General features: G+C 42.1%; 1 protein-coding gene across 10 annotated transcripts in view; it reads right to left on the bottom strand.

Annotated features, from left to right (window-relative positions):
- The window catches only part of RARB (retinoic acid receptor beta), an 802,273-nt gene that overhangs the window by 123,085 nt on the left and 658,693 nt on the right, over positions 1–20,495 (bottom strand). For 9 of the 10 annotated variants that reach the window (XM_069088506.1, XM_069088508.1, XM_069088509.1 and 6 more), the window contains one exon: positions 3,464–3,612. In XM_069088506.1, coding sequence (XP_068944607.1) covers positions 3,464–3,612 — 149 coding nt within the window. Of the gene's footprint in view, positions 1–3,463; positions 3,613–16,080; positions 16,180–20,495 lie in introns of those variants that run through there. The other variant, XM_069088513.1, reaches the window with a different exon arrangement.

Below are 20,495 nucleotides of genomic sequence, written 5' to 3'. Positions count from 1 at the left end.
CTCTCCCTCTCTCTCTCTCTCTCTCTCTCTCTCTCTCTCTCTCTCTCTCTTTCTCTCCCCTCTCTCCTCTTCCTCCTTCCCTTCCTCTCCCCTTTTCTTTCTCCTTCCCTCCTCTCTCTTCTTTTTCTCTTTTTCTCTCTCTCCCCCTTTCCTTCCTTCTCTCCTCCTTCCCCCTTCTCTCTCTTCTATCTATCTATCTCTCCAACACACACACACACACACACACACACACACACAGAGGAAGTAAGTTATAAAGTTTCTGTAAGATTCCACATTTCCCTAAGCAAAGGAACATCTATCTCTGAACTTGATCTTCTTTCTAGCCGCCCCTAAAAACTGCTCATCCCTGCTGCAATAGCAATGGTCCGGCAAAGCAAACTTGAAGTTAGTCTAAACCTTCCTAGAATATCTTCGTACAGACCAAAATAAACCAGTTCAGCCGGGGGTTACTGATAATAAAACAATAGTCTTATGTGCAATCAATTCATTTCTTTTTCCTGTCTACCCAGAAATGAACTCGGAAGTCAACCAAACTGAGTTGTCCTGTGATTGTCCCCAAACAATCCAAGGCACAGGCGAAGGGAAGGCATTTTCCCCAGAAGTCTATCTGGGTAAGCATGTGTAGACAGCACACACCACAGAGGGGCCCAAAGCTCAGCTCATCCTGCTACTGGAATGACACTGGAATTGGGCCTGGTGACCCAAAGGGAGTGTGAGAGCAGCCAGGCATCCTGTTCTCTCTCCTTTTCACCCTAATAGCATACCACCCCCACAAACCCCCACCCCAAACCAACAAAAAACAACATAAACATAAAAATCCTGCGTGGTTTTTAATTGACTTTAAGCAATTGGTTTGAAATAATCTGGTGAGAGCTCTAGATCTGATAAATATAGACTTGCATTTTGAGATAATCCAGGCCAATGAGTATTTATGATCTGCCTACTAAGTGCAAGGCAATAGAGAAAATAGTCAAGGGGTTAATGCTTTGTTGGGTAGATAACAACCTGTAAAGAGATGAAGACATATAAGATAATTTGAGGAGGGGGCAGTCACTAGGCTGATTGGCGAAGGCTTCCTGCAGGAGGTGGCCCCCAGGCTGAACCTTGGAGGAGGGCAAGGATTCATTCTGAGGGACAGCCAGTACAAAGTGATAGAGGCAAGAGATGGCAACCCACAGTTGGGGAATAAATAGCAAATGGACCAGTTTGCTTGGAATGTAGAATGAGTGAAGGAGAGGAAATAAGCTTGGAGAGTGAACCCAGAGCCAGATTTGATCTTGGAAGCAATAGGGAGCTTCAGCCTACCTATTGAGTGAGGGGACTAAGGTCAGACCTATGCTTTGGGAAGATTATTTTGGCAAGCACGTGTTGGATGAATTGGAGACTAAGAAGTCCATTCCAGAGGCTGTTGCAATTAATTAGACAGACATGATGGGACCCCGGATAAAGATGGGGGCTCAGTGAGAGGAAAGCGGAGTAGGGCAAGAAAAGGCATCTGGATTATCTAGTCTCACCCCTCATTTTTAGAGGTGAAGAAGATAAGGTCCAGAGAAGTGACATAACTTGGCTGAAGTCACACAGGTGGGTACTAAGCCACAGAGCCAAGGTGCCAGGCCAGGGCCTTGGATCCCACATTTACTCGATTTCAACAGCTCCACTGACCATAGCACCAGTGGCTAAGCCTTATACAACCATCGCCCTTTTCTGGTTTCCTCTCTCTTTTACTTTTCCTTCTTATTCAGCTTCCAAGGCTCTGAAGCCTAGAACCCCAAATCCAGACTCTACAGCTGATGACCCCCCATCCAGCAGCAAGTCCCCACAGGCTCCAAACCCAACCATCAACCACTCAAAGTTGCGCAAAGGTCAAGGTGCTGAAAAACCGCCAGGAGACCACTCCCATCTCTACCCACAATCCCCTCAACTGTTTGCAAACGTCGGCACATTTTAAACTAATGCCTCCAGCTGCATGAGCACGAGCCCAAAGGCCAGAATGCCATTTTCCCTTGAGTTTAAAGCCCTCTGGATAACCAGCCATCCCCAAATGGGACCTTCCACCCCATGTGCCAGAGTTCCTATAAACCCCCTGTGTTTTTGGGAAAAGCTTCTTCCTCACTTCCGCCTCTAAAAGCACCATTTCCTGCCTTCGAGGCTCAATTCAGAAGACAATAAAGTCCTCCCAGACTGCCTTCAACTGCTAGTGAGCTTACCCTCTTAAAAAAAAATAGAAATTATGAAAGGTTTATTTTATATAAAAAAAATTTAAATGATTTACTTAAAATTTTTGTTTTAAATTTTGAGCTCGAAATTCTTTTTTCTCCTCGAAATTCTCTTCTTCTTTCCTGTCCCTCCTTCACCCATTAAGAACATAAGAAATGTGCTGTCTGCTAAACATGCAAATGTGGTCACCCTTCTTAATCAACCTTGCAGTTCTTTACCTCTGTACACTTCATCCCACCAGCAGCGTGGGAGCACCTTGGGGACAGGGACTGCTTTATTTTTGACATGTATTTAATAAACTGGTTAGGTAATACAGTGTAGACAGTATCAGGCCTGGAGTTAGGAAGCCCTTAATTAAAATCTGGTCTCAGACACTTATTAACTGTGTGGCCTTGGGCAAGTCACTTAACCCTGTTTGTTTCAGTTTCCTCATCTACAAAATGAGCTGGGGAAGGAAATGGCAAACCACTCCACAATCTCTGCCAAGAAAATCCCAAATGGGGTCACATAGAATCAGACATGACTGAAACAGCATGGCAGCTGTAATGAACTGCTGCTGAGTTCAAATGAATTAAACTGATTTTCTAGAATCAGAAGGGGAGGCATCAGGCACTGAATTTGGAGTTCAGGGCCTGGGTTCCAATCCAAGCTCTGACACTTATTACCTAACTCTGTGGCTGTGGGAAAGTCACTTTTTCTCTCTGGGTCTGAGTCTGTTCTTTTGGAAAATGAGGGGTTAAGACTCTACCATCATCTAAAATGCCTTTCAGCTCTAAATTACAATGATATAATCCCCCAGGGCATTCATTTATCTGAAAATCACTATGTTCATAGAATGTGGGTGCTAGTCTCAGATTTCCAAGAGCTCCTTCTCAGAAATGTCTTTTTTATCCTTATTTTTAAAATATATGTTTTCATTCTAATTTCTAAAATATCTTTTCATTCATATTGCTAAAATTTATGTTGATATCGTCTATTTTTACATCATGTACATTTCCCAATAAATCAATTCCTCCATTTTACGATAATGAGCTACAAGGGAAAATCAGAACTCCTTCAATATTAAGCAAGACCAAACAAAATGTCCACATCAGACATGGCTAGAATGAAAGGTTCTGGTGTCAAGACACCCCCTTTTAGGTGATGGACCCTCCCCAAGGTCAGAGCTCCAGGAAGGAATAGGGGGATGGGAGTATCTCTGTTAGTGAAGGGCAGCTCTGGGGGAGCCAAGGGCAGGGGCACTCACCTTACATCCCTCACAAGCGCTGACGCCATAATGATAGCCCGATGACTTGTCCTGGCAAACGAAACAGGGCTTGTAAACACGAGGAGGAGGGAGTGGAGAAGGGGGGCTGGGGACGAGCTCCTCAGAACTGGTGCTTTGTGTTTCGATAGCTGCAAAAGAAGTTAAAAAAAAAGATATTTTTAGTTCATTTCATCAATAATACACGCTTCCTTGCCTCTAATCTTATCAACAATTTTTACAAGCCGGGGCCAAAAAGAGGTCATGATGGACAGTGAGTGGTGTTCAAGTCTCTATAATGAGCCTTCTGTAGCACCTGGGCTCAGTCACATAGCATCATGTGACTTTAGTCACTAACTCCTCTGAGCAGATGTTTCTCTTTTAAGTTTTATTAATTATGTAAGTCTTTTTATTTATTTACTATTTAAGTCTTTCATTTTTATATCATTTGCAGACAGGTCATCTTCCTTCCCTTAAAGATTCACAAATTATCAAATATTTGTTGATTGGTTAATTGCTATCTCATCCAAGAAAAAATTACCTTTATTTCCTTGAATTCAGGGTGGGAGCAGGGTGTTAAAACAATTTGTAGTAGAAACTGTAATTATTGGGAATGGACAGAATTACCGGATGACAGAAGTTTGTTTTGTTTTACTTGCCAAGAAAATGAATTTGATTCCACTGAATTAAATTAAACAAATATCAAACAAACAAAAGATTTGTAAGTCATTTTTTTTAATTAACATTTATTTTCCCTTACCTGAAAACAAAAGAGAGGGAAGTAATCTCCCCTTGTAACAACAAAGAAAGGTCAAGAAAAAATAGCCATGCCTGTGACCATGTCTGACAATAAGTGCAGCCTTCTGACTCTTCCCAGAGAATGGAGGTAGCTTTCACTGTTCATTCTCTGGTACCATTGTTCTTTAATCAGTTACTCAAAATCTCAGCTGAGCCTCAATTTCTTAATCTCTAAAATGGGGATTACAATAATTTGAGTTTATAACAATAATTATTGCTTAAATTTTTAAAAATTAAGATATTGAAATTGAGTTTAAAATTAATAATAATTTGAGTTTGAGCCTTATCCTTTTAAAGTTCCACAAACAACTCTACAGAACTTAGAGATTTAAGTCATAGATGGGCTGTGCTGTGCTGGGGGAAGGAGTTCCCACACCAGGAGTTCTGCTGATAAATTCACAGATCCTTCCTTTATTCATGTGTGTAGCATTTTAAGGTCAGCAAAACACTCCACTCATACCCACCCTATGAGGGCTAGAAAAATTCGGGATTAGGGTTAGAGGTGTGACCCTAGTTCCATTCTTCATCAGCGAGAGAATACTATTTACCCCCATTTTACAGATGACAAAAATGAGGCTCTGACAAGTTGAGTGCCTTTTGGAAGGTCATACAAAGTCTGGGAATCAGGCCCAGGTCTCTTGACTCCCAGTTGGCCTTGTCATATTGAAATGAGTTAGTACATGTGAAAGTGTAAGCTTTTAAGAGAAAGCGAAAGTTGTAAAACACTAACATCCAAACAAAGTCAAGGATTATCATTTATAATGACTCAATATTTAGAGCTCAATATTTATCAGTTTAGGGTCTTGAAAACTGCTTGACTTGGCTTATCTCTGGATGCTCACAAGAGCCCTGTTGGGCAGGAATGATTATTATCTTTGTTTTACAAAGGAGGAGACTGAGGCTGAAGAAGAAAATGTGACTTGGTCTGGGTTACAGGGCTACTAAGTGTCAGAGGCAGGGTCTGACACAGGTCTTCCTGGTTCCATTCACTACACTGCTCTACCTTCTGCTGAGGAACTTGTGTTTGTCTCTGTTAGTTTCTTCAGAAGACTTTCAGTCTACAAGTATGCCCTGAGTGCAGGCAAAGCAGTGTTTGGTTTTGATTGCTTACTGCTTTGGGGGCTTTTTTTCTTCTTTAACTGACCTATTATTTCTTTGGTGTAGGGAGGTCCCAGTAAGGACCTCTGTCTTTGTCTCTCTGTCCCTCCCTCCCCACTCTGCACCTCTCTGTCTCTCTTTCTGTCTCTCTGTCTGTCTGTCTCTCACTCTCTCCCTTCCCTCACATTCACTCCCTTCTCTTTCTTTTCTTCTCTCTCACTCTCCTTCCTTTCCTCTCCTCTCTTTTTCTTCCTCAATCTCCCTCCCTTTTCTCTTTTCTTCTTTCTCTCTCTTTGCCCCCTTTCCTCTCCTCTCTCTTTCCCTTCTTTTTCTCTTTCTTTTCTTCTCTCCCTCTCTCTTTCTCTCCCTTTCCTTTCGTTTCCTCTCCCTCCCTTCCTTTTCTCTTTCTTTTCTTCTCTCTCTTTCCTTTCCTCTTCTTCTTTTCTCTCTCTTTTTCTTCCCCTCCACCCCAACTTGTCTGACCTTGCTTGTTTGTTACAAGGATTTTTTTCTTTACTGTTAGGGAGTGAGAAAGTTAGGAAGGAAAACAAAGTTTGCAATAGTGTTGCCCCTTCCCTCCCTCCCCCAAAGAGAAAAGAAACGAAAAGAAAAAAGAAAACGAAAGGTCAATGAAACATTGTTTTAAATGCTCAGAAATTCTGAAGGAGACCCAGACAAGCTGGATAGCTATGAAATTAACATGCTGAATTTATTACATACTTTTACAAAAGCCAGTTGTCTGTAATAAGATTCATGTTTTCATATGAAAATCTCTTTTTCCCATTCCACTCTGTATATGGATCTATTATCTTTTTTTTTTTTTTGGTGCTTGTTAAATTCAGAATAAAAATTCACTTTGGAAGAACGGTAAAAGACTTTTTAGCATGTGTGTGTGTGTGTGGGGGGGGTTGCTCTCCAGGGCAGCAGGACGGCCCCACTGCAGAGTGAGGGGGTTCATCAATGCAGGGAAAACAAGGAGGGTGTGAGTACAATGTGGTCCTTCGGTCCCCGCCTCAGAAAGTGCCCTGCACTGACAGGTCTACCCACTCTTCTCCCAAGAGCAAATCTTGTCTGGCTACAGAGCTCTTTCTGTAATCCTTCAGCCTGGTTACCTGGCTTCCCACATGGCATTCCTTCAGTTCAGTAAATGCACTGGGGTCCAGGTTCAGTCCCACCACTGCTGAGGGCTTTTGCCTATATGCGTCCAGCTATGGAATGGGAATGATGCTAGAGGTGGCTTCTACTTACTGTTAGGGGAGGGGCTGCAGTCAGGATTGATGTAGAAGGCCTCCCCATTTCTTTTCAGGAGGGCCTAAAACCATCCCACTAACCCAGATGGATAACTATGGTGGGTCTAACCCACAGAAGCTCTAGTCCAGGAAGGGAAATTCAGGGAGCTCCTATAGTACCTGTCTGGAGCATGCCCCTCACTCCAGATTCTCTCTGCCCTACTTTCCCATCCCTACTCCTACCTCCAGCCCCCTTTGGAGCAGAAGCACTGACTTCATCCTGGAGTATCCCATCCCCTACTCTCCAGTAGTAGCCAGTGTGCCAGAAATAGTAACACCTGTCAATGTCCTGGGGTATATTTACCCTCCTAGAGAACATCCCACCCTCATCCCCCAACTCCACACATGACATTTGTCCCAGGTCTATAAAGCCTCTAGTTATGCTGTTATAGGTTTTTTTTTCTACAATTCCTTACTTATTTCTCTAACTGAGATGCAAGCCAAGAGACAGTGTGGGGCAGCAAATAGACACCCACTAAGACCTAGGTTCAAGTCCTGCCTTTGCTAGGTAACAGCTGTGTGATCTTGGACAAGTCCCTTGATCATTCTGTGGCCTAGGTAACTCTCTTTATAAATGAAAACTGATCAGCATTGGTGAAGAGGCTTTCTACATCAGAAGTTCCCTCTACTGAAGAAAAGATGCAGACAATTCCCTCCCCACTTCCCCCCAGAAGAGCCAACTTGGTCTTCCATTTTCCTTCCCTTTTCTGCTCATTCCCAGCCCTTCCTGAACCATCTGCTGGCTCCCCTTGTGCACTACGCTCAGGAAGATCGCGAAAACACTAGATGATAAAATTAGATGCCGGGCAGCTCTTCCACTCTGACCATTTGCTCACTTGAAAACATAATTGACTCAGAAGGAGAAATATTTTATTGCCTTTCTCTGTTTGGGAGAAAAATGCCATTTTTATGATGGACGACATTGCTGCTGCTCCTCATTTTCACAACTCAGTCTACTTCAGTAGGAGACCTAGGGGGAAAGAATGTTGAATTTGGGGTGAAATCCTGACTTGGGTTCAAATCCTGACCCTGCTCTAATCTCCCTGTGTGACCCAAGCAAGTAAATTAGCATCTCTGGATTTCAAACTTCCTAACCTGAAAAATTAAGAGCTAGGATGTGATTTTTGAGTTATTGTCCCTCTCAGATCTCTTACCCAATCAACAACTGTGTCGATATTTAGTGAGTATTACAGTCTGATGTAAACTAATTATAAAAGTACAGATTCCATGGGATAAGTAAACTTCAATAATCTATTATTAGGACAGAAATCCCTCCTGAATAGTTCAATCATCCACTGTGTGCACCCAGAACACACACAGAATAAACTGGAGATAATCTGGGAGGAAAGGAGCAAGCAAGCATTACAGGAGACTGGGAAAGGTATAGTATTCATGTTTGAAAAGTGCTCCACTGACTTTTCTTGTGAGGGAATGACTATGAATAATAATATCCCCATTTCAGAGATGAGGAAACTGAGGCTGAGTATGCATAAGCTGAACCTCCTCAGTTACTTAGAAGATAATGATACCATCACCACCAACAACAACGGCTACTCCGGCTGCCATATTCGCTCTCATTTTTTTTCTGAACGAGCTGAAACATTTTTACTGCTATTATTTGAAGCATACACCAGAAGGCTGGACTAGAAATCTGTCTGATCTGGGTGCAAATCCTACACCACAGACTTCCTAGCTGTATGACCCTGGGCCAGTCACCTACTCCCTCCCAGTCTCAATTTCCTCATCTATAAAATGGGTATAATAACAGCACCTACCTCCCGGAGCTGCTGTGAGGAGTATATGAGATGCTGTGGGTAAAACACTTGGCAAATCTTAACATCAATGCAAGCCATTACTATCCTTACTACTACTGCATAAGATCAGCTTTTTTTCTGAAATGTCTTGAAAATGTCTGAAAAATCTGACGCAGAAAATTTGAAGATGTGGTTTGTCAGGAAAGCCCTAACATTCTCTTAAAGTACAATTCTAGCATCAAGCCCGTGGTCTGAATTTTAGAATCTGGTTCCCAATTGCCATCACTGTGGTGTAGGAAGCAAACGCAGCCTATAGTTTTTTTTTTCTCTCCAGAGAAAAGGGAAGAGAATTGTAGAATCTCTAAGGGTTTGGAAGGGACCTCAGAAGGGAGGCTCATTAGCCTGGGACTCAGTTTCCTTATCTGTAAACAGAGAGGAACAAATGAATGAAAAAATCCAAATCCAATGAGCATTCATTAACTGAATCCTATGAGCCAGAGTAGTCCTAGGTCCAGGAGGTACAAACAACAAATAAAAGGTCCCAACTCCAAAGGAGCTGACATTCAAAAGGATAGTGGGTGACTGATAGCTCCCAACATCATCACAGAGCACAGGGTCTAACCCACACCCAAAGCACAAATCCCACCCCCCAAGTCCCTGACAAAGGGTTATGGGATCACAGCTCTGGGGCTAGAAGGAAGGGGATAATTAGCCTTTCTACTAAGCTTTATGTTTTGATGACCTCATTTACTCCTCACAAACAACCCAGTCAAGTCTGTGCTATTATCATCTCCATTCTGCAGTCATTCATTATGCATTTATTAAGTGCCTACTATGTGACCGGCATTTTGACAGATGAGAAAACTGAGAGGTTAGGTGACTTGCCCAGGATCACACATCTAGCAAGAGTCTGAGGTGGAATTTGAACTCAGATCTTCCTGACTTCAGGCTCTGTCCACAGCGCCACTTAGCTGTCACATTTAGATTGTACCATAGACTAAATGACCTTATGAAAGATGGCACAAGACAGTCACAATATCTCTCAAATCCCCCATCGTTTCACACAAACTTGCCAAGAATCTTTTAAATCATTTACAAGATGATTACTGTCAGTCAATCAGTAAATAGATATTAAGAACCTACTATGTGCCACACACTATATTAAGCTCTGGAGATACAAAGAAAGGTAACACAAGCCTTGACTTCCAGGAGCCCATAATCGAATGGAGGAGACAACGTGCAAATAAACAGGGATGAGCGAGTTATAGGCAGGATACATGGTGACTCGAGCCCCCAGAGCAGTGGGACTGAACTTCCTGATAACTGAAAATCTGATGCCAACTAACAGACTGAATATCTAATATGCTCTGCCCCTTCCTCCTCTTACTTCTACTCAAATTGCATTTTTTCTGGTGATGAAATTAACTAATTAATTAATTTTTATGAAAGAAAGGGAGAGCTAGAGAGAGGAAAAGGAAGGAAGGAAGAAAAGAAGGAAAGAAAGAGGAAAAAGAAGGAAGGAAAGAAGAAAGAAAGGCAAGAAGGAAGGAAGGAAAGAAGGAGGAAAGAAAGAAGGAATGGAAGGAAAGAAGAAAGGAAGGAAACCTTTATTAAGGTTTTCTAAGTGACTTAATGACAATGAAGCTTAACATTTGCACTTTAAGGTTTGCAAAACACTTAACACACTTGGGTCATTTGGTCTTTACAACAATGCTATGAAGCAGGGACTAATTCTATTGTTATCTTTCCCTTTGGCAGAGGAAACTGAGTCTCAGAGACATTAAGTGTGTTGCCCAGGGTGAACTCATTATTAGGTGTCAGAGGTGGGCCTTCTGACTATAAGTTCAGCCCTATGTTTGTTCTTCCAGTTTCCTGGTTTCCATCGTGGCTGCCCATTGTAGCTCCATCACATTAATCAATGGATGGTGTCAATGAAATTCACATGTACATACCAATAAGGAAAGAAAATACATTGCTTTCCTTCTGTGTCCCACAGCCCTGAGTAAAATCTGCCTGAGGCCAGTAAGGGATTAAATATTTGAAAATTACTCCATTGGCATGTTGGTTCCTCTTCAATGGGTTCAAGTATGTAGTATTTTGCAACATTTAAAGTCTCACGGCCTCTCCATATCTCCCTGAGAATACCATGGGAAAAATTCAGAGGCAAAACCAGATGGATTACTCAAGTCCATTTTGTTAGTCAGTCAATAAACATTTATTAAGTGCTTTCTACATATGCTGGAAGGCCAACACAAGCCAAAAGCTATCATAGATTGTGGATGTGGCAACACCCATATTTGAAAACACTCGACCTCAAATGTCCTTTCTACCTACAATATAGTAGTCTAGAAAAAAATATACTTGTCCCCTTCTAAGGGAAAAAAGTTTATTAATATCCCATCCTCATGAGAAACCAGACGTGAAGTAAAAACAGAAAGTATCGGCCAATCAGCAGCCTCTTTCACTAGTCATTTCTGGTATTTAAGAGAGACTCTGAGGGCTCTGGTATCGATCTGCTTTACCGAGGTCCTGCTTACATCAATAATCTATTAGTCCCTTTAAATTAAAGTGAGATTCATCAAATGCCCTTGAGAGGCCTCCAACATCTTGCTCCTTATTTCACGCTGGTACGATCCGTCTCTGGAATGATAAAATTTGAGCTAGAAAACTCTGCAGCCTCAGCAGACAATGTGTTCCGTATTAGCTCATTCAGCGATCTCCGGCAAGCCAGAAAGTGGTTTTTAGACTTCCCGTGGGGGAAAGAGGGCTGTGTCATTCAATAAAGCAACCGCTCTGGCCATGCTGATGTGATTTCGGTTTTTGGAAAGCAGTCTTTGAGGAATAATTTCTGATCGGCATTTGCTCCTATGTATGCATTTTTCCTCCCTTTATTTACGTGATGGTTCCTTTCCAAAGAAGAAGCAGCGCGTAAGCATCCAAGCGGAGTGTGTGGAACTGCTAGCCATCTGTGCAGCGGGGTTTTTGTCAGAGATCGGCCAAAACCAGGGAAACTTGTGTTCCTCGGACCAGATTAGATGTTTGGCATCCAGCTCTGGTGAAGGCAGAGAGCAGAGTCAGCAGCTGGAGATGTGCGAGGGCTCACCTCCTGGCTGGACCCTCCAAATGGAACCCATGGAGGTCTGAAGGGGAGAGAACAAGCTCTCCCTGGCTCCAACCTCTGGCCCATATTTCAAGCCTCTTTATCCTCAAAGAAGGTATCAACTGAGGAAAATATACCCCCTGAGTTTGACTTTTTTGGGGGTATGAAAAATGGATCTGGGCTTCCTCTATGTACAGGCCTTCCCTCACCTGGGAAGCTGTTTGTCAGGCGAAGCACAAAGGCAGCCCAGCCCCAGCCCCCCAGAGGGGAAGGGCCCAGGTTTAGTTAGGCATCTGAGGGAAGTCTCCTCACATCCCAGAGCTGATTTTCTCAGAGAAAACAAAACCTTTTCTCGTTCAAGCTCCCCCAGCCCCTCCCCTTTATAAATATAACTTCTCTTGGGAAGGTAACACTTAGGAGACCAAACTCACCTGAGAAAACAGACTTGATGGTCACCCTCCCAGCACACCTGAGAACCACTGAACCTTCCAGAAAGGCACCCACAATAACACTCTACACGATTCCTAACATGTTTGGCATTTTTCTAAAGGTGAGATAAAGCCACAGATAACATTTTTAAGAGAGCACAGTTATTCTTTGTAAATGGCAATTTATGGTGGGGCTCACCCATGTTGACAGACTGGGTTATTTTATGTTGTCACTGACTAAGAGGTAGGCAGGCCAGGAGGCATTACGAAATCCCTTTCATTTCACTAGGATCCGAAGATTATTAAGACTATTTTAATGCACTCTCTGGACAGCTGAGTCTCAAAAAAAAAAAAAAAAAGAAAAAAAAAAAAAAAACCAGTTGTAAAGTCAAAAGCATTTCCTGCCTCACCCCTGGGGGAATCTGGAGCTTGGAGCTCAGGGTCCCTGGTGGGAAGGAGCAATTTCAGCTAATTAGGGTGAATAGCAAAGTGTCGCATTTGGTCAAAACATTCTGTTGGCCTCCATTTTTGTTGGCACCAAATTCAGCCGGTCTGGAGTGTGTGTGTGTGTGTGTGTGTGTGTGTGTGTGTGTGTGTGTCCCTGTGAATCCACTGGCCGAGTGCAAGGCACACACAGCTCACATACATTAGACAGTCAAAGGAAACACAAAAGTTCACCCAAAGTACAAGTAATTAGAACCAGATTCTCTGCTGCGTGTGTGTGTGTATGTGTGTGTGTACATTTCATCGGGAGAAGTTATTTATACGCCTCCAAACGTTTGAAAAACTAACCCCATGCCGCAGATCACTCCATTTTGACTCGTCTGAATGTGAAAGGTCTGCTTTTAATCATCCTGCAGGAAAAGGCTCTTGTTTCTATATGAGCAAACTCGAAAGGAGCCTAAGGAAACCAATTCCAAAATTAGATGAACTCCCCACCTGACTCTTTTTGGAGGGGGACATTTTACTGCCAAAATTAACGACTTGCTTTGTTGTGATTTAGGCAGTCGAACAATCTTAAGCTTTGGGAGAGCAAAGGAAGGGGAACAGAGAGGAAAAACAAACATTCTCTCGGGGAGGCTTGGCGGCCTTGACTCAGTAACCTGCCTATGACCTGCCTTTGTGTGTGTGTGTGACCCGGTCACCTGGGATCCTGGCCCACTGGCCGGCTGAGTGATGAGAATTCCTGCTACTCTGTCCATGCAGCCAACAGGTGCAGATCCCGAGCACAGGAGAGGGGGATGCAGACAAAGGAAGATCAGAGGTTGGAGAAAAGCTGTTTTGTCATGAGCACAAATGACTTCGGAGACCCCGGCATGCTTGCTATTCTGAAAGAGGCTTTGAAGGCGGGCTGAAGTTGGAGATGAGGTGCAAGAGCTTCCTTTGATGTAAGGATTCTTCAATGACGTCACCCCCACCTTGTCCCAAACACATCATCGTGGTTTATCCCTTTGTTACTGGCGTGGACATGTTCATATGTTCATGCATGCAGCTGGCTCCAAACCGCCTCTCCCTCCCTCCCTCAATGAATAAGAAACCAGAACCGTAGCTACTAATTTTTTTTTCATCTAAAGGAAAAACACTTTGGAGAAAGGGAAGGGGTAGCATAAAGATAGTTCCAGAACACAAGTTGTTTGTTATGTGAGGAATGAAGGAAATCTAGGTTTGAGGGAAATGGTGGAGGCTTGGAGGCAGCTGGGGATGGTAGCCTGGGGAGTGGGGGTAAGGATGAGAATGGACCAGTGTTGAATTATGGACAGCAGAGATGGTCATCACTTTTTCCATGTAAACATGCTAGGGTAAAGCCTTGTTTGACTGTCCTAATTACAGGTCTGTGAATAAATACGAGTTTAGAAGTGAAGCTGGAGCTGGAATTGGCCTTTAATCCTATAAAAAGAGGGACTTGGTAGGAAAGTTAATTATTTTTTCCTGAAGAAAGTGTGAATTTCTTTTCCTTTTGCCTTCCCTGGCCCTTTTATCCATTACATCAGAGACAAAGGTCACTGTGTCTGTTCTGGTCAACACTTCATATTCTCACTTGAATTCTATGACATTATGTAACCCACTCTATTTTAATTCATGGTCGTAATTTTCCAAACATCGATTTTTATTCAAGATATAGTCTAACTCTACAAGGCAGCTTAAGTCTCTAAAAAAAAATTATTCAAAGCATCTAATCACTCCACGTCATAGCTCCATGGACCTGGGCTATGGGCCAGAAAAAGAAATTATTCCTGAGGACTGACTTTTACTGTGGGAAGTAGAATCGTATTTTCCTAAGGGACCATGGCATTCAATACCCACATTTCATTTTTATAAAGCATGTAGGTTTCTTTGTTTTGCTTCAGGGACCAGGCTCCAAAATTATCTCATAGGTTACTGTTTTAGGTGATTAAAATATCTATATGTCCATATCTCTCTCTCTAATTTTCCTTTAAAAGACAATATCAAAGACAGATGATTCCAGGGCTCAGATAAATTCTCTTTCATAATCTTTTAATATCCCAATCCATCTAACTACTTATTAATGATCTGAACCAGGAGACTTCAAAGCTGTCAAGTGAACACATGTTGAAATGAGCCTCAGCTTTGCAGATGCAGCTAATTGCGTTACAGTATTAAGGACCTTTTGGAGAGGTTATCTCTACTCTAAGAGTGCCCACATACACAACAAAGAGTCGTCGCTTAATAGATGCCTGCTGGATGAATAAATGTTCCCTCTATTCTGTGGCCTGATTTTAAGGGAGTGGCGATCTCTGATATCAAATACAGTCATTCATTCCAATTTACAGCATGCGAAGTGCATGGAATTAGGTCTCCACCAAATGTATATTTTCATAGGTACCTAATTCCTTGTTTATATACTATAAAACACTTTAAACCCGCTCTTGTCAGTAGCAGCAACAGATTTAAGGAGAAAGAAAATTTTCAGGAGTTGAAGGAATGATTAAAATTGGAGCCTTGAAAGCTGCCTTCTAGTCCCAAGATTTTCTCGGAGGACCAGTGTCATCACGGGGGATCTTTTGACTTGTGGGTGAACAGGATTTAAGTGAGGCAGACTTACTCACACCAAGTCACCAGCCTCATCACCAGAGTCATCGAAGTCCAGCGCCAGGACAAAATTCAAAAGTAGACCCCAATATGTTTCAGCTAATGATGTAACAGAAAGAATAGGGGGCTTAGACTGGACAGGCTTGCATTCAATTCCTACCATTTTGCACCTTAGGAAAGTTATGACAACTCTGTGTCTAAGTTTCCTCATCTGTAAAATGAGAATCATAATATCTAGATCACTTTTTTTCACACAGAAGCAGTATGGGGCAGTGGATGGAGGGCGAGGCTTGGAGCTAGAATGATCTGAGCTCAAGTCTCTAAGATTTACTAGGTGTGTGATGCTTGGAAAGTCACCAAATTTCCATGAATCTCAGGCTTCTCTTCCCCAGAACTTTTCAATTAGGTTATTCATAGAGGGTAGAGGCAGTTCTCACACCTGGAGTTCCCCACACTGAATTTCAGGCCATGACAAGACTCTGCTCGGCTCACATGGGCCCCAGCTCAAAGGAGTAGGCTTGGCCTAAGTACTGAGGGACGTCAGCGCTGGCCTCTGCAGATCCTCCAGCCCTGCCCTCTGGGAGGTGACAGATAGATTCCAAAGCTTGTTGCCAGAGTTAAACACACACACACACACTCATGCATAGGTAGTAGCCCTTGGAGCAAGGGCCAAGGAGAGAGTTGGAGGATTTTCAAGGAAAAACTCCAAGACTTCAGGAGACATAGGAGGAAAAAAGTGCTGTCTTCTTTCCAACCGTGATGAGCAGCAAACTAGGAAAGTCCCAATAACGGAAGCACAGGAATCAAAAATAAAATGCTGGCCCTTCCCCAGCAGCTCCATCCTCCCCTCTGCCCCTCCCCCCCCCAAGAATAACGCAAGCCCAGGGAGAATGGGGGTGGTGGCTTTTAAGACAAATACTCCAAAGTCTCTTGGCTCCAGACCAAGGGCTTGTGACTTGAGGCTGTCAGGAGCGATTATCTGTCAGGCTCAATGTTGCACGCACAGACTCCCTGCTTTGGGAGCTCGCTGTGTGAGGAGGAGTCTGGGCCCCCCACCCTCTGAACTTGAACTTCCTCCCCTGCTAACGGCCCCCACACTCACCCTCAAAAGGAACAAGACTTGGAAGGAGAAGAAAATGGAGGCTAGAGATGGACGATGTTCTCCAGCATTCTCCATAACGTAGGACTCTCCCACTTTGGGAGCTGGATTTCCTCCCCCTCCTAGAGGATTAGGACTGGTTGCTGCAGCTTCTGTTGGGGCTGATAAGATTTTTCTGCAAAGCAGGGCTAGATGAGCCATAAGATTCAAGGTGGGGGCTCCCTCCCCCGCTTGACTAACAGCAAATTGGCCTTTCCAAAAGTCTGAACATGAACTCAATAAATGAGCATTTCCATGTACCTTCTATACATTTCAACCTATCTTCTGTTCCAAATGTTAGTCAAAAAGTGATAAAATTGTTCCTACCTTAACAAAAATGGCATGATTTGGAGGGAAAGGAGAACATAAGGGTCTTTGGAAACAGCTGAAGCTATAAGGTCAGAAAATTGTTGGATGCTTTTCCCCTCCCTCTACACTAAAGGGAGGTAGGATGCTGCTGCTGCTGCTGCTGATGATGATGACAGACTAGCATTTAAATAGTAATATAAGGTTTGCAAAGTGCTTTTTACAAAGATCTCATTTGCTCCTTGTTACAATCCTGGGAGGTAGATGAAATAATTGTACCCATTTTGCAGATGAGAAAACTTGAGGCACACAAAAGTTAAATGACTTATTCTAGGTCACACAGTAAATGTTTAGATTTGAACGATTTGTACAGTTCCAAGCAACCCTCTTCACAGTTTTTTTGCGATTTAGTGTGACTTTATGAACCCTATACCTCTGGTCTTGGGACTGAAGAAAGTGAGCCTCAGGGAGGAAGGTAGAGCCCAGAAAAGTAGACTTATGCAAGAGAGAGAACAGGCCAGTAGAAGCCCCCTAAGCATCTCCCTAGTGGTGTCCTAAAAGGTGACTCTTACCTCCTTAAGGTCCACAGATGTCATCCAACTCTGACAATCTAAAATAATAGAAAAGGCAACAAACCAGGGGAGGGACCAAAAAGTCCTGGAACTGGAGGAAAAAAAAAGTCTCAAAGGAAAAAATCCCATTTGCAGCAAGATAAGTAACCAATATACAGATAAAGATGTGGAAAATCTGAAGATGAAGAGAAATAAAGAGCTAGGGAGGGGGAATCTTACTGATTGAGCACTTTGTAACAAAGGGACCTGAGCCCAAATCCCTGGAGGTAAACGAAGACATTATAACAATTTCTGCAAGACCTCCTGAACCAACCAAGAAATCCTACAGAAATGTGGAAGCAGACGGCAGACTTAGGACCAGGATAATCAAATCAAACACCAAAGAAAGAAACTCCAAGCGTAACCCCCCAAGAAACAACATAGTTGAGCCTCATTATAGTATCAAACACATTTTGGCCGTGACAAGAACAAAATATTTCCCATTAAAAAGAGGAATAATTATAATAGCACATCTATGTGTTCATAAAGAATTGATATGAAAATGGGAATATTACATATAGAAAAGCAAAGAAGATCAAGCAGCACCCCAAGATATTATATCCTGCAAAACTGAGTATCAAAGAAGGTTACTGAAGTTTAGGCAAAATAGAAGAATTCATCATTCCTTCAAAAGAAGTTAAAGGTGAGGACAGCTGATATGAAACTAGCTAACTAGAAAAAAGTTAAACACTTTCAGACAGCAAAAACAAACAAACAAATAAACAAACAACTAAGACTAAGAAATGAATTTTTTGTTTAATTTTCTATTTAAAAAACTCGTACAGGTACAGGGAGGCACAGTGGATAGAGAACAGGCCCCAGAGTCAGTAGGACCTCAGTTCAAATCTAGCATTAGACACTTACTGGCTGTGTGACCCTGGACAAGTCACTTAACCCTGACTGCCTCAAAAAAATCCCCAAAACCTAAAGCTCATACCTTGTGTCAGAGCCAATGAGAAGTCAAAGACAGACTCTGAGGAGTAAAAGATAAAATAGGAAAGATCTTGAGAAGGAAGGAGTGAATTCTTATTTCAGGCAGAAAATATCCTTTCTTCATTAGTAAATCAATATTAGAGGTGAAAGATAATAGGAGAAACTCAGAGTATGGGGAGAGGAGAAGGGGGTACAGAGGGACCCAGGAAAACCCTGGACAGGACTCTAGAGGAGAGGTGGATGTTAGTTAAAAGATGATAAATTTGTGCTACCTTAACAAAGATGGCATGATGTAAGGAAAAAGTAGAAGGTAGGGTTCTTTAGAAACAGCCAAAGTCATGGCTTTTAATTTCTGGAAGCAATGGGAGAGTAAGGATAGAACATTTTGGGGGTGGAAAACAGAGCAAGCAATGGAAGATGAGCCACCTCCCCCAGGAGAAATAGCCCACTAACTACACTGTAAAGTGACCCCAGAGGCAAGAGAGGGTGAAACAGGGTCTTGCCTGTACATTTGCTAGGGTTGGTCATTTCAAGAGATCAGCTTTTCCAAGCTGGTATCCTGTGTCATGGTATTAGTTCACACTAGGGAGAGGAAGTGATGGGGGAGGCCAGAGGGAATGTCACAGAACGGGGGCAGACCATCAAGTCAAATGATGAGGGAAAGGCAAAAAACAGGATTGGTCATCCTAGACTGATCTTATAGGTCATTTCTTGCTGCCTTTGTCAAGAATTAACATCCGTAGGAATAGATTCTAGAGAATCTGAGAAGGAAAAAGGAGTAAAGAGAGGTGGGGTGAAATTCAAGCCATTTTTCTTAAGAAGGGTTATTACAAAGAAATGTCACTGGAATAGAAAAATGGCTCAGGTGGAGAGGAAGAAGACAGAGAGGATTAGGTCTCTTACTCTCATGTGATCAAGCTGGATTCAAACCAGCAATTCAAGTGTGGTTTGACATTAGGGAAGCAATGATCATAATTAATGTTTAAAACAACCCAAATACTAAAGCTCCTTTGACAAAATACAGCACTTTTCAATGCTAAAAACCCTAAAAGGAAAAGGTATGGTACGATCTTCTTTAAAATAGTAAAAACATACTGTTAGAGGTAGCACAATTTGTACAGAGAAAACACTAAAAAAAAAGGTAATGTAATGATGTCTAATCTTTCTATCATCACTTTTAAAAAAATATTTATTGATTTTTAGTTTTTATCATTCATTTCCACAAGATTTTGAGTTATAATTTTTTCTCCCAGTCTTCCCCCAATTTGTTCTCTCTTATATCCTCCCCCATCACCTCCCTAACTTTCTAGTAGCGCAACTTGGATTACTATATCCCAATGCTTGAATATCTTATTTCCCAGTTACAAGTAAAAAACAAATTTTTTTAAACATTTGTTTTTTAAAACTTTGAGTTCCAGATTTTTTCCTTTCTTCCCTCCTCACCCACCCCCACTGGGAAGATAAGTAATTCAATATAGGCTGTACATGTGTAGTTACCCAAATTATTTCCATAGTAGGTATATTGTGAAAGACTAACTATATTTCCCTCCAGCCTATCCCACCCCCACTTATTCTGTTTTCTCCTTTGACCCTGTTCCTTTTCAAAAGTGTTTGCTTTTAATTATCCTCTCCCCTGATCTGCCCTTCCTTCTATCATCCCCCTTCTTATCTCCTACCCCCCTATTTTCCTGTAGGGTAAGATACCCAATTGAGTGTGTATGTTATTCCCTCCTTAAGCCAAATTCAATGAGAATAAGCTTGTCCCATTCCCTTTCACCTCCCTGCTCTTCCCCTCCATTGTAACAGTTTTCTCTTGTCTCTTTTATTTGAGATAATTTACCCTAATCTATCTTTCCCTTTCTCCTTCTCCCAATAACTTCTTCTCTTACCTCTTAATTTTATTTTTAGATATCATCCCTTCATATTCAACCCATCCTGTGCCCTCTGTCTATGTATACACGAACATACATATTCCCACACTCACATATATATTTATATACACATACACCCTCCTATACATACATATATACATATATATTCCCTTCAACTATCCTTATACTGAGAAAAGTCGTATGAGTTACAATGATCGTTTTTCCATGTAAGAATAGAAATAGTTCCTTATGATTTCTTTTTCCTCCTTACCTTCTCATGCTTCTATTGCTTCTTGCATTTGAATGTCAAATTTTCTGTTTGGCTATTTTTTTTTCATCAAGAATGCTTGAAAATCCTCTATTTCATTGAATGACCATATTTTTCCCTGTAGCATTATACTCAGTTTTGCTGGGTAGGTGATTCTTGGTTTTAGTCCTAGCTCCTTTGACCTCTGGAATATCCTATTCCAAGCCCTTTGATCCCTTAGAGTAGAAGCTGCTAGGTCTTGTGTTATCCTGATTGTGTTTCCACAATACTTAGATTGTTTCTTCCTGACTGCTTGCAGTATTTTCTCCTTGACCTGGGAACTCTGGAATTTGGCTATAATATTCCTAGGAGTTTTCTTTTTGGGATCTTTTTCAAGAGGCGATCGTTGAA

This window comes from Petaurus breviceps, unplaced genomic scaffold, assembly GCF_028583685.1.
Source record: "Petaurus breviceps papuanus isolate PSGF00001 unplaced genomic scaffold, PetGlider_PUasm1.0 185, whole genome shotgun sequence".
NCBI classification, from domain to species: domain Eukaryota; kingdom Metazoa; phylum Chordata; class Mammalia; order Diprotodontia; family Petauridae; genus Petaurus; species Petaurus breviceps.
This window is presented reverse-complemented; position numbering and strand designations above follow the sequence as displayed.